At 40.1% G+C, this 13,266-nt stretch overlaps 1 protein-coding gene across 2 annotated transcripts in view; it reads left to right on the top strand.

Moving 5' to 3' along the window:
- The window catches only part of sema3ab (sema domain, immunoglobulin domain (Ig), short basic domain, secreted, (semaphorin) 3Ab), a 43,133-nt gene that overhangs the window by 20,188 nt on the left and 9,679 nt on the right, over positions 1–13,266 (top strand). For both annotated transcript variants that reach the window (XM_040132190.1, XM_040132189.1), the window contains 6 exons: positions 6,633–6,793; positions 7,232–7,294; positions 9,784–9,903; positions 10,885–10,975; positions 11,768–11,887; positions 13,013–13,155. In XM_040132190.1, the coding sequence (XP_039988124.1) occupies positions 6,633–6,793; positions 7,232–7,294; positions 9,784–9,903; positions 10,885–10,975; positions 11,768–11,887; positions 13,013–13,155 (698 nt within the window). The remainder of the gene's footprint in view (positions 1–6,632; positions 6,794–7,231; positions 7,295–9,783; positions 9,904–10,884; positions 10,976–11,767; positions 11,888–13,012; positions 13,156–13,266) is intronic.

The raw sequence follows: 13,266 nt of genomic DNA, 5'->3' as shown, positions 1-13,266 counted from the left end.
GCAATAAAGTTAGTTTCACTGTGATGTATTACATCAGAAAGAACCAGGGCCGGCTCTAGCCATTTTGATCCCGTAGATGAGATTAGGATTTGGTGCAGTATGTTTATTATTGTAATTAAAAGGCTGTTTTTGTTGATAATGCTGTCACTGTAACCATGATCCATAAAATGTTGTTTATGGCATATTCTGCTCTTGCGGTGCCCACCTGACATTCTGCACCCTAGGCAACCCCCTATGTTGCCTGTGCCATGAGTTGGCCCTAGAAAGAACTGTATTAACTCCAACAAATGTTTGTTGTTCTTTAAACCACAATTTTAATGTAACTAAGAATTGTTGATATTTTATGTCCTGAGAAATCCAACAAAAATAAATAAATAAAAAAAATTCGCCTCACACTGGGCTAATTTGCAGAACAACTTGTAATATAGTATGTGAGAGAGTTTGAGGAGGTGTTTGCCTGCATTTCTGCTTGTCACTGAACAAATTATTTGACTGATGAAGCTTCCTGGTGTTTTCCCTCAGGCTTGGGTGACTCAATGACTATATACACTTTAAGTGGCGCAGTGATACATTGTGTTTTGTCAGTGTGCAATCATACACTCAGCCATGTGCACGATGAATGTCAGTCAAGCTACTGAACAAGTGCCAAGCATCCGTGTTCCCACATACAGTATGTGAACACACGGATTATTGTTAAGATGTGTTTCTGCTTTTTCTTAGGAGGCACTTAGATAACACTCTCTGTGCCCTCCAGATGAGAAAGAGAAAGAGAGAAAGACGGAGAGAATGTAGGGTAAAAGAGTTTATTTTTATCAATCTCACAAGGGACTGTTGATTCTTTGCATCCATTCCATCTGCTACCTTATCTCTCTCTCTGTCTCTCACTCACAGATTCATTGTAACAGATTATGAGAGAGGGAGTAAAATAGAGAGAATGGGACAAAAGGTGCTCAAGATCAAAGCAAGATAGGTGGTAAAATTGTTTTTATTGAAACAACTGGAGGAGTGCAAAGAACGTGAAGAGAGACAGTGAAAGAGAAAGCAGAATAAAAACAGCTGGTAAAAAGTGACATTTGCAGGATTCTTGACAGGCTTACCTCAACAATTGTAGGGTAAGAGAGAAAATTAGTAAAATATGGCAGGGAAGCAGCTGACACCTGTTACAGGCCGCACATTTGCTCATCCACCTGTCTGTCTTTCTGTCTGTGTGGAAGTGTCTGTATCTCCTGGACTCCATATTCAGGCAAACATGTTCTGTTCAGCACAATATCACAGCAGCGTTTAAACATTCTTATTATTGAGAAACTTTGTCATGGAGCTTGTGTGGGAAATATTTACGAGTCTAAACTAGTCAGTAACTACATGTAAGCAGTAATCAAATCACTCTATTTAAGCAGTAATCATAATAAGTCAAATGTCAACTGATAATTAAAGTATTTTCTTATTAATCAACACTGTGAAACCACTGTTTTTCGAACTACGGTATCTAGTAGTAGAGTGGGAGACAATATTATACTGTTATTTAAGAGATCCAGCGAAGTGTTCATAAAAAAGAAAAAGCACTGGAACCTTGGAGGAGTAAGATTATTAGCCCCACAAAGGGCAGGATAAGGGGCACAACATAAATATGAGTGCTTTCACATTGAGATTTAGTTGCTCCCGGGGCCAGCTCGGTTTATTGTGTGATTTCAACTATTTGCAATAAATCTAAATCAAGTACATCAGAGCAAGAGATTTCATTTGATTATTTCTTTGATTAAAGAGTTTGTCAAATTAAGCATTAAGCTGTGTGGTGGAGGGGCCCAGGCCTGTCAGGCTCTGGTATGGGCCTTCTCATCCCACTACATTTACAGGGTTCTTTTGGTTTCTTGGTTTCAAGTTGCAGATTAAACAGGAGAAAAAAGTTTTGCTTCATGCATGAATACCCACCTGTTATAGTTAAAGGAAGAGTAAGTGATTCTAGAGAAAGACTTGATTTTTTTTAACTCCACGGCAAAACGAATATACCTCTCCCTTCCGGTGCTCCATCAGAAGCATCACAATGGTGGAGTCCCGTGCATCTTACAAGGCGTGGAAGTGGCTATTCTGTCTCATAGCTGAAGCAAAACAAACCTTATATTATAAAATATCAAACAAACGACATGCAGACAAACACAGCATCCAAAAAATTATGAGGTAGAAACCACTAGCGAGAATTAGTTGTTCTGATTGTTTTTACAAAAGAACAGGGACAGAGGAGAGGACAGTAGCTTTGTAGCTAAACTAACAAGGGAGGTAATGCTACCTGGCATAGCATTTCAAATTATGCATCAATCCAATTAAATCCACTGTGCCCGCAAACTTCTGTTTTTAGGTTTTTGCACATTTATGGACAAATATCATGATACAGAGCAACAACAAGAAAGCAAACTGTGGCTACAGTTGCTGCTGCAAAGCTAACATGCAGAGAGGATGAGATGGTTTCCGAGAGCCAGCACACCAGATGCAGACAGCGATACTCGCGACTCTCCTGCTACTATAGCTAACGTCCCACCAACAACATATCTTGGCAAACTAGAAAGTAAGTTGAATGTCTGTGGGCAAGTAATTTAAGATTACCGGACACAGAAATGTGACACTGTTACCTGCTTGCCAGCTAACTAGTTGGAATTACCTATCACAAGCATTAGCAAACAGGACAATGCAATACTGAACAATTGTTCTGTGAACCACCTGTCAAGCAGAAACATAACCTCCGCATCCATCTTCATCGGTTGGAAAGCCTCAAGGATGTTAATGCAGTGCTTCGCCCCTTGTCTGATCATAGCATTTTTTTTTTCAGTTTTTGTTCCTCTGACCTTCTCCTCTTTTGCGGTTTCTCGGCCACCTCTCCTTCTTGACAGTGGAATTATGTTGTGGAGTATACGTCGTGGTAGACATTCCTTCCGTGCATTTGTGTTAACGTTGCTGCCGGTCTCTCATATGCAGTCCCAATCAGTCCCATTCAAAACTCCACACAGTCTGACAGCGAAGGGTAGACTGCTCCTTCTCCCTCCCGTGGTATTCCTTTTATTGGCAATATCTGTTAACATGTGCTTGATTTATTGTCTCTTGGTTCCATTGCCCCCTTTCAACCATCCACCCGCTTCTCTTCTTTCCAACCCCTGTTGCTGATTGGCTGTGGTAGTGCTGTGTGGCTGAGTCCGAGCCACTTTGTTTGTTTCCCATTCACAGTGCCAGGGCTGTGTCGAAACACCAGATCTTTTTCAGCACACACACAGAACTGAAAGCTAGTGGACATGAGGAGACATTCACAATTTGACAAAAAGTGTATTGGATTAGAATCGCTTACTACACCTTTAACCAGAGGGGACACCAGTTCAGACATGTGTAAGCCGCCACCTCTGGCGTGGCTTGGAAACATCATGTTTCTTTCCAATAACAGACATCAGAACATGCTCCATAAACACACACAAAGATTCACACACAATACCCGTAGAGTATATGTCTCTCGGTGATCAGCTTTTAATAACTTAGCAGTAGTCTCTGTTGAATGGTCTGTTGCCATGGACACTACTCCCATAGACAATTTTCATAAACCAGAGACGTGTGTATGTGTATGGTGGATGGATGTCGTAATGCTTTTCTCCGGTCTCTCACACAGGGATGTGGTTTGAGAAGAAGTGAAGTGCAGTCATCTTGTCTGTGCAGTCTCCCTACAGCTCCTTGACACCTGCTGTTGACGAGTGAATTATTCCGCCAGCAATTACTTATTTCTTTTAGATAAACAGGTTTTATACATATGTATTATACCGACGCGCTGTGGACACTGGAGCAGAAGGAATATTTCCTATTTGTTTTTCCAGTGACTCTTCAATGTGCATCAATTGTGTTTATCGTTACCCTGCTGGATGTCAAGTAGTAGGATGGAAATTGCTACAGTATGCAGAACCAAACATATGTGCTTGTTCTATGGAGCAAAAGTAAAAATATCACATGTGGAGGATGGCTTCTTTCATTCTTTGTTTTCTCTCCCACACACAAACGCAGCCTTGGTGCAGGTGAAAAAGGGTCAGAGGTAGCAGGCGAGTGTTACTCTGCTGTCAGTGAAGGGTTTACAGTGGATCCACTAATGATTGATCACCATGGCTACAGAGGAACATAAATCTGGGACACAGCTTTGCACAGGGTTGAGCAATACTTTTTACAGCAACTTTTTTATGACCTTGAGCTTCCTTCCATTCTTAAGACTGTGGTTGTGTTATGAGGAGCCAAGTAATCCCTAAATGATATAAAATTACTCATATACCGAATTAATGTATCCAATAAAATGCAAATAGAGATAGCAACTATAACCCAAATCAAGCAAAACTGGATTTACAGACAAATAAAAACACTTCATTCAAAGCATTTCATGAGTCATGAATAATAATATAAATTGTGTATGGTATTCCTGATGAAACCCATTTTTGCTTGCAATACTACTGTATGTCTTAACCAGCCTTTTGGTTTGGAAGCAGTCCCATTATGTATCTGAGTGGCTACATACTAGATTGGTTCTTTACGACTTCAAGAATACTTTCAAATCCTTGTGGATTTACTAAGTCAGGTTTAGATGTCAAGTCGGGAGTCTGGGAGCCGGAGGGCTGGGTCACACAGCGATGTGAGTTTATATTTAGGAGACTGTCGAAATCTCTCCCCATCAGAGACACAGGAAACCAACTAAATCACCAAGACAATGACAATAAAGACAAATTGTCAACTAATTGTTACTATCATGTGTGTACAGTAGTGTGCATGTCTGTGTATATGTGAGTGAGGCACACACATGTGTTTACATGTATTTATGTAAGTGAAAAATGTTACATGAAGACAGGGGCGTCTGTTACCAGACCCAAGAGGTTCTCCATTTCTTCCATTCTCTCCCACAGCTCTTTTCCCCTCAATTTTTAACATTTTTCTTTTTTACAAGACCAACATAGTTCTTTTTTCATTTATCTCATCACCCTTTCTATTTTTCATTTCCTGTTAATGGCTATTGTTACCAGCATACTGGCCCCATAAAGTGTACACCATAAATCCCCCTTAATTTTCAAGCCCCTTAATTTAAAATAACTTTTATATTATGATATAAAAAATATTGATTTGATTTACATGTAGGCAAAAGTAATAATTTCTGTAATTTAATGTAATTAAATAAGTATTTCCATCATAAGTATGCTTTTATCGTATTCACTCATGAACGGATTTATGATGATGCTTTTTGGCAGGGTATCAATAAAATACATTTATAAAAACACATTTGAATTTTTCAATTTTCTCAGATCACAACTTCCAGAGTTTTGTTGAGCAACTTTCATGACCCATGTTTTAACCAGGACATTTTTATTAAAATTAGAAAGTTTATGAACGAGTCAAAGCAGTCAGTGTGATGCACTCTCTTCTCCAATTTCATTTTCTTTTATACCAGCTTTGCTTTAGCTTGTCTTCTCACTCTCTCGGGTTCTGACACACTTCGGAGAGGGGGCATTCTCCCTGCTAAAACATTCATGAGCGTTTTTGTTATTTACTCCCCGAGAAAAAGAAAGAGAGAGACAGAGAACGAGAGCACCAAAGGAACCAGTTCCCCTCTGTTCCATAACTCTCCACCTTTTTGTGTGGGTGGTCAATGGGAGGGGGTCATAGTGTGGTTAGACTTTGCGGGTGAGAACAAAATGTGAGAAGGAAAGAGTATGAATGTGTTTGTGTGTGTCTGCATGTTACACAAAAGGTGTAATGCCATAGTCATAATGCCACCTTTAGAGGTCGTTACGGTAATGAGATCTTCAATGTCTGTTAGTGACAAGTTCGGCTTTCCGCTGTGAAAGCAAATGTCGCTTCTTTGCCAGACTTGGCAGACCATTGCATTACACTGCAAAACGTGAGCTGTAGCCCATAGTAACGTGTCCTAATAGCTGATGTGGTTTAGATCCTGCTGTTTGGATTATGAAATATTAGCAAAGTAATAGGACATTATATATTCCTCCCAGTTTTCCACTGTGAGTGTACCAAGTTCTGCTTGGCTGTTCTGGTCAAGGTCAGACAGTTTGATCATTGGCTCCCGGTGCCGGCATTACCTGCCCAGTCCAATTTGGCTTGGCAGTGGCTCCTCACTATCTGTCAGTTGCTTTGCTTGGCCAAGCTGTGTAATTACCAGTCCTGAGAACAATTTTGCAAAGACAACAAAATTTTGCAAAAATAAAAAACAAAACAAAAAGAAAAATGTGGAGGAAGAATGGGCAAAAAAAATAACATCAGTGCATAGGGGCAAGACAGCCCAATGTAAGTTCTTTAATTTATTCACCATACCCTCAAGGCATAGAGCAGTGATTCTCAAGCTGTCATTGTATGTGGCATATTACAGCTGAGCAGGCAGACTAGTGAATGTAGAGGTGAACCTGTGGTCACAGATATGCTAGGTGGTTGGAAATGTTGAAAGCTTTTCTAAAATATGTCTTTCAAACAGCCCCTGGAAATTTAACAAAATAATTGAAATAAATATAAACCTGATGGATTTTCTTCAGCTTTCAGTTCAGCCCGCAGTTACTGTGATTTTCATGAAATGATTATCATATTATGCTGATCACCACTTTTCTTTCCATTTTTCTCTGCAGACATGTTGGAGTCTAACAACCTTGTCACGTTTGAAGGCCTGTCCAACAGTTCGGCTTACCACACCTTCCTGTTGGACGAGGAGAAAGGAAGACTCATAGTGGGAGCCAAGGACCACATCTTCTCCTTTAACCTCCTCAATATCAGCAAAGACTATGCACAGGTAAAACCAATGTTTGATTTTCAGACAGTCCATCTGGCGGTTTCATCCATTTATGACTGGAAGTCTGTTTGTGATTTCTGGCCGACTTAATACCTGCCTTGAGTATGCATCTCCATCCAGGATGCCATTCAGGGGCTCAGGTGTCTCGGGACTCTCTTTTCTGTTTCCTCAGAAAAGTGCCTCATGAATATTTCAGACCAGGGCTGTCGCATACGATCACATGCTGTGCCAGGCATGTTAGCTGCTCTCTTCACGCCTGGATGAATGATGGAGTAAACTGAAACAAAGTGGATAACAAATCGCGCTGTGACCCCTTCAACCCTCATATCTACACATGCATGCACACAAGCTGTAGCTGTATCGACTCACTCTGTTAAACTGATTCTAGGATGAGGTTATTCTTTTCCAACATGTACAGGATCTGTGTTTGTGTTGCAGATCCCTTGGCAAGCTTCTCCCACCAGGAGAGATGAATGCAAGTGGGCAGGAAAAGATCTCTCGGTAAGGGCTAAAACCATCCATCTTGCAAGTGGGTGTTAGCATTTTGCCTCTCCACTCCCACAGAAATTTTGAAAATGTCAGTTCTCTTGTATGATGAACAATGTGCAACTCTGCAGGTCTCCAAGCAAATCTCACATTGTGTACTTGTAGTGGTGCTGGAATTACACTGGATGTATGATCCACATATATGGCATTTTAATCATAGACAATAGAATATTTATTTTCATTTTTTAGCCTGTTTATACTAGTGTGTTGACATATCAAATCTGTCATATGGTATACACATCACATAGCTCACTATAGGTCTGATCATAATCTCAGCCAAGATTGAGACCATCATGTGACCTTAATCACTTATCAAGCCTCTGGGCACTCAGTTTAATAGAGTGAAGCCTGGGAAATCACTGTGCTTCAACCAGACCTACCGGTATAACTGTACTCCATGAATAATAGCTACTGTCATATATTCAGGGATCATAGCCTTTAGTGTTCCCATGTTATTAGACTGTAATTCTTCCATGTTTCTCCCTTTTTGCTCATAAATGTAAAGATTCTGTGTGTTTACAGAAGCACTTGGGATTTCTAAAGCCATGCAGTCTATTCATTTGTTTAGGATAAGAATGTTGTATGAAATTTGATGAGCTGTATCTGAAACATCTTATGTGTTGGCATTAAGATCCAGGGCTTTTTCAGCCTCCCTACCTTACTCAACCCTTGCATGACAAACCAAGCATCACATCTATCTGTATCTGGCCAACTGTGGTTTTTAGAGCAGCTTGTGTGGTGTGGTGAAACTCTGTGTAAACACTCTTCTCTTCTCCTCTCCCTGCAAGCTGTGTTATGAATTCTATCTTCAATATAGCCCAAGGCAGTAGGCTGGAATGTAAAATCATGGCAATGCTGTTTATGCCTCAGTTCACTGCCTAGGCATTGGCCAGAACAGGGCAAGCTCTCCTGTCCTTTTACCCTTCTCTATGGCTGATTTGAAGTGCCATGAAGTCCTTTGTGTGTCCTCTGTAAACATTGTGGCATGGATGAATAAGGTACCCTGAGGGGTGGTCTTTCTGTCATAGAGTTGGAGGAGAGTGAGAATTAAAGGAAGGTGGAGAGAGATAGAGATCCACAGATGCCCCCTGATGAACTGTAAGCAGACACTTCGGAAGCAGAAAGGAAAGAAATAGATAGATGGGTGTGAAAGGTGTGACAGTACACTTACAAGACAGAGAAAAGCTGCTGCTACTTCTGTATTTCCTAGCAATCAGTAAGAAGAAATATAAGGGAAAAAAAGAAAAGCTATGTATTGAATATGTTTAGATATGCTAAATATTCAGGGGTGCTACAGGCAACACAGTGCAAAGATAATATGTATTTACAATACAGTGATATTGCTTGCAATAATGTTCATTACTCACATAAACCCACTTCGTAAATCCTAGGAAAGACAGCTGCTTAAATGACAACAAAAGCTTACACAAACAGAGGCTGCTGTCTGCTGATGACCTAGTAAGGCCAGATGAACTTAGTCATGCATAATAGGTGGTTATATTCTTTTTTCCTGGATTTTTTTATTTGATGACATATTCAGATTTATTTGAGGTCAGATGCGTTCAAGCACATGCTGCCAGAGCACGAGGAAATATGCTATATGGCACTGAGCAATGCATACAAGACATACAGATGCCTCTCGTGCTTCACGCACATACAAACACACACACATGAAAATTATTAAATAAACAACATCTGCAAAATTATGAGTGATAGGTTATTAAAGTAATCGAGTCAGGAAAACTACTCATGAAGAATATTCCTGCATGCCCGGTAGAATGCAGAATCAAGAACACCCCTTTTGTACTGACAGACCAATAGTAAGCCAATGTAAGGCTAAATTATTCAGACTGGTATGGGATTGTTATGGTATGAGTCTTGTTCACTGCTTCTTTTGTTTTTCTGCATAGTTCGTAGTGCCTTCCTCTTTGGATTTCACAATAATTCCATGGAAAATTACACAGCGCAAATGCGTAAAATCTCTGAAGCCAGCATTGAAAAATGTCATTGAGTTCAGATAGAGAGACTCAAGCCTGTATGTGAGATGTCGTGGAGATGGGAGTGTGGAGTGCTGTAGGTAGCGGAGGAGAAGAAAATACAAAATCATGGATGATAATGCTCAGTCTGGTCATAATATTAGTTCCAGAATTATTTCTCAGCCCACTGCAATAGTTTGTTGGCCATTTTCAGGGGAATTCAGTAGATTACAGTAAGCTTTGCTTTCTGTTATCATTACAGATCTCTTTATTTAAGTAATGGATTTTCCTCTGTGACTTATGTTCTTAGTGAGTGAACTTTTCATTTATCCAGCAGTTTCGCCATGTTTTTACTGATTCAGATGTCCTGGGTGCTATCCCAACAAGATATTGTGGCTTTAACATGGTTTTGCAACAAGTGTCACTTGCTCACCGTGACTGATTTGTTCTCTCTCTCTGTTTTATTAGAGGGAGTGCTCAAATTTCATCAAGGTTTTGCAGCCATTCAACCAGACCCATCTCTATGTGTGTGGGACAGGAGCCTTCCACCCTGTGTGCTCTTACCTGGAGGTGGGAAAGAAACCAGAGGTACAGTAAAATGCATTCCCATTACTGCCTCCACTTGCTGTCAAACAAAATAATGCATGTTCGCTTTGAGATATAAAAGCTACACTGTGCTTCGTATCATAGTAAAGTTTAAGCATTGAAATTTGTAAAGGTCCATGTTTAGCTGGGTGTGAGTGCATTGTCTTCCTAGCAAATGATTTGCTAAGTACATAAAATTGTTTCATTAAGCAAAATGAGGTGGAAAATTAAACACAGGGTTTCATAGTCTGCAGGATTTCCAATTCATCACTCTAATATGTAACTGCTGTATGTGTATGTGTGTGTTCATTTGAGTATGTGCGAAGGAAATTACTCTCTTCTCCTCCAAATGTCACTGAGTCAGACTAATAAATGTGCATTTCCTATTCATTAGGCGGCTATTTACAGACAATTAGAGGCAGGAAATATCTCTGAGAAAAGCTATTTACTGTATATAGATCATAACCTTGAGATGTATTTCATCTGATGGGTTTCCTATGAGTGTCAAGGTCACCAAGTCACAAGTGAGTGATGAGATTTATTGTTTTCATTCCCAATCCTTTGCTGGTGAAAACATGATTTTAGACATCTTAACTGGTCTCACAAATTCTCTAAGATTTCTCTGTATGCTTTTAAATATACTGTATTCTTTATCTGCTAATTACAAGACCTATTTCTCATTTGTTGATGGCTGCACTTTTGAATCGTGTTTTTTCTGTGATTCATTTTAACATTTTACAGTGTCATGGTTTAGACCAAAATTTCAAATACAATTGCTCCTTTTCATAAAATCCTGCAATTATCTCACAACCTGAATGACTTGAAGTTCTGACGGCAAAATGGGTTTCCAAGAGAGAATTCCACTCATACCGGAGCAATTTTTCTCCCCTGAACAATTTTATCCTCCATGCCAGAAAATAATGTGAACCCCTGCATTTGATAGAACACCAACTATCCTGAGGCTTTCTGTCTCTCTACATTCAGGACAGTGTGTTCAGACTGGAGCTTCACACAGAAAACGGCCGGGGGAAGAGTCCCTATGATCCCAAGTTGCTTACTGCCTCCATGCTAATTGGTGAGTTTAAGACCGGCTACATAGTGCTGCTCTTCTGTGTGTTACAGCAAGGTCATATAAAAACCTGGGAGTCCAGAAAACACCCTCTGCCTTGCTCTTTCATTCCAGCAGATATATAGGGTGTAAAGTAAATGTGAATAACAGAACAGGGCATTCCTGTCATTCATTACAAGTGGATCTGCTCTGTAGTTTGTATTTACACACTGGGAACCCCTCATTGACAGCACTGTAAACTCTATTTCAATCTGGATATCTCTTTTAAGTGCCGGGTGTGCATGGCAGATGACACTTTATTGAGTTTTCTTCACACTGACTCCTCAATTTTTGCCAAATAAAGCAGGCCTGTGTGAGCATATCTTTCCTCTCTACTCCCAATCATCACCAGTCACATTGTGTTATATCACACCGTTTAACCTAGCAGATGGCCATTTTCCAGCCCATCACTCCTCATCTCCTCTCCCCTTTTTCTCTCCCCTTTCACCATCATTATTATGTACTCCCTCTGTCTCACACCTCTGTCCTGTCCCTCCTCATCTGTCCCTCCAGCCATTCATTCTTCCCTCGCCTTCCCCTCCCAGCCCTGTGCATTGTGTTAACGCTAATTTCACACTCCCGATGTTCATCACGTCCGTCACTGTTTGTGTTCTTTCAGGACTCCAAGTATACCTGTACTGCTAAGCCCCTGAACAATTCCTCAGACTTTTACACCTTCATCACCAAGGAAAAATCACTACAGATGGTTTTCTCATTCAGTGTTACTATGCTAGCGCAATTTCTGCCTCTCACTCTCAGATGGGGAATTGTATGCTGGAACATCAGCTGACTTCATGGGGCGGGACTTTGCCATTTTTCGCACTCTTGGCAAGCATCATCCAATCAGGACAGAGCAACATGACTCCCGGTGGCTAAATGGTGAGATAGTAGAATCACTGACCAACTCTTTGATCATATTCATGAATAGTTTCAAAAAATACAGTAGTTTTAGGGTGTTGCAAGTTGACTCTCAAATCTCACTTTTGTTTTTGCTGGAACTGAGCTCAGCTTTCCATACACTTGACAATGGATCCTCTTTGAGATCCTTATGAATAGGCTAAGAGAGTGGGTTGGCCTATCTGGGTCTGCTCAGTTCGTTTATGTCCTATTTATCAAGTTGAAAAACTGCTTATCAAACAGATGATTTTCAGTGGCTGTCATTAATGTCATGTCTGACACTGCTGTTCTGACCTATAGACTGCCTCAAGGATCTGTTCTTGCTCTTATTGTATTTTCTATCTATACTCTGCCATTGGGCCTTTAATTAGTAGTTGTAATATAGCTTTTCTTTAGCTCAGTTTAAATTAGGATAAAACAGAGGTCCTTATAAGTAGCCACAGAGTGCACAAACAACCCTTTCCCACAGTTTTGGGCTCTTAACCATCTAATATCATGCTGTATATAAGAATCAATTCTAAGTTTTTTTTTAATATCCAAAAACAAATTTTATCTTTTGTAAGGGCTGAGAAATTAGTTTGTGCTTTTATATCTTCGTAACTGTATTACTGTAATTCACTATACTCTTGCTTCAGCCAAGGAGCTGGAGTGTGTCTGCAGATGGCTCAAAATATTGCAGCCCATCTTCTGACAAAGACAAAGAGCACATTACTCAATTGTTTGCTTCTTTCTGTTGGCTGCCAGTGGAGTTTAGAATTCAATAAAAACTTTTGTTATCAACTAAGAGGCCCTACACAGTGAAGCTCCTGAGTACATTTCTGAATTGATGTAATTATATAGTAACTTCAAATCTCTTAGGTCGTCAGACAGTATCTGCTGGATGTTTCCAGCACTTGATTTAAAATGAAGGGATATTGAGCATTTGCTGACTTTGTTGCGCTTGTGTTTATTATGCTCCCTGTTTGATATTTTAAATTGCTTTTATTGTGAAGCATTTTCAGGGCTTTTGGTTTTTGAAAAGTGCTGAATAAAAAAATCTTTACTTTACTTAATTACTTACTATCTTGATTTAATTTATCTCTATATGTGTATCTGTATGTGTCGCAGATCCTCGGTTTGTAGGCATTCATCAGATTCCAGAGAGTGACAACCCAGAAGATGATAAGATCTACCTGTTCTTCAGAGAGAATGCTATGGATGGAGAGCATGCTGGGAAGGCCACACATGCTCGCATCGGACAGCTTTGCAAAGTATGCATACACACATTAACACAAAGTCACACAAGCTGGCTCTCACAGAAGAACACACACAAAAGGCAAGAGGGACAATGGCACACACAATCTCACACTGACATTATGTGA

This window comes from Xiphias gladius, chromosome 8, assembly GCF_016859285.1.
Source record: "Xiphias gladius isolate SHS-SW01 ecotype Sanya breed wild chromosome 8, ASM1685928v1, whole genome shotgun sequence".
NCBI lineage: Eukaryota > Metazoa > Chordata > Actinopteri > Istiophoriformes > Xiphiidae > Xiphias > Xiphias gladius.
Note: the sequence above shows the minus strand (reverse complement) of the source record. Positions and strands in the feature narration are given on the sequence as shown.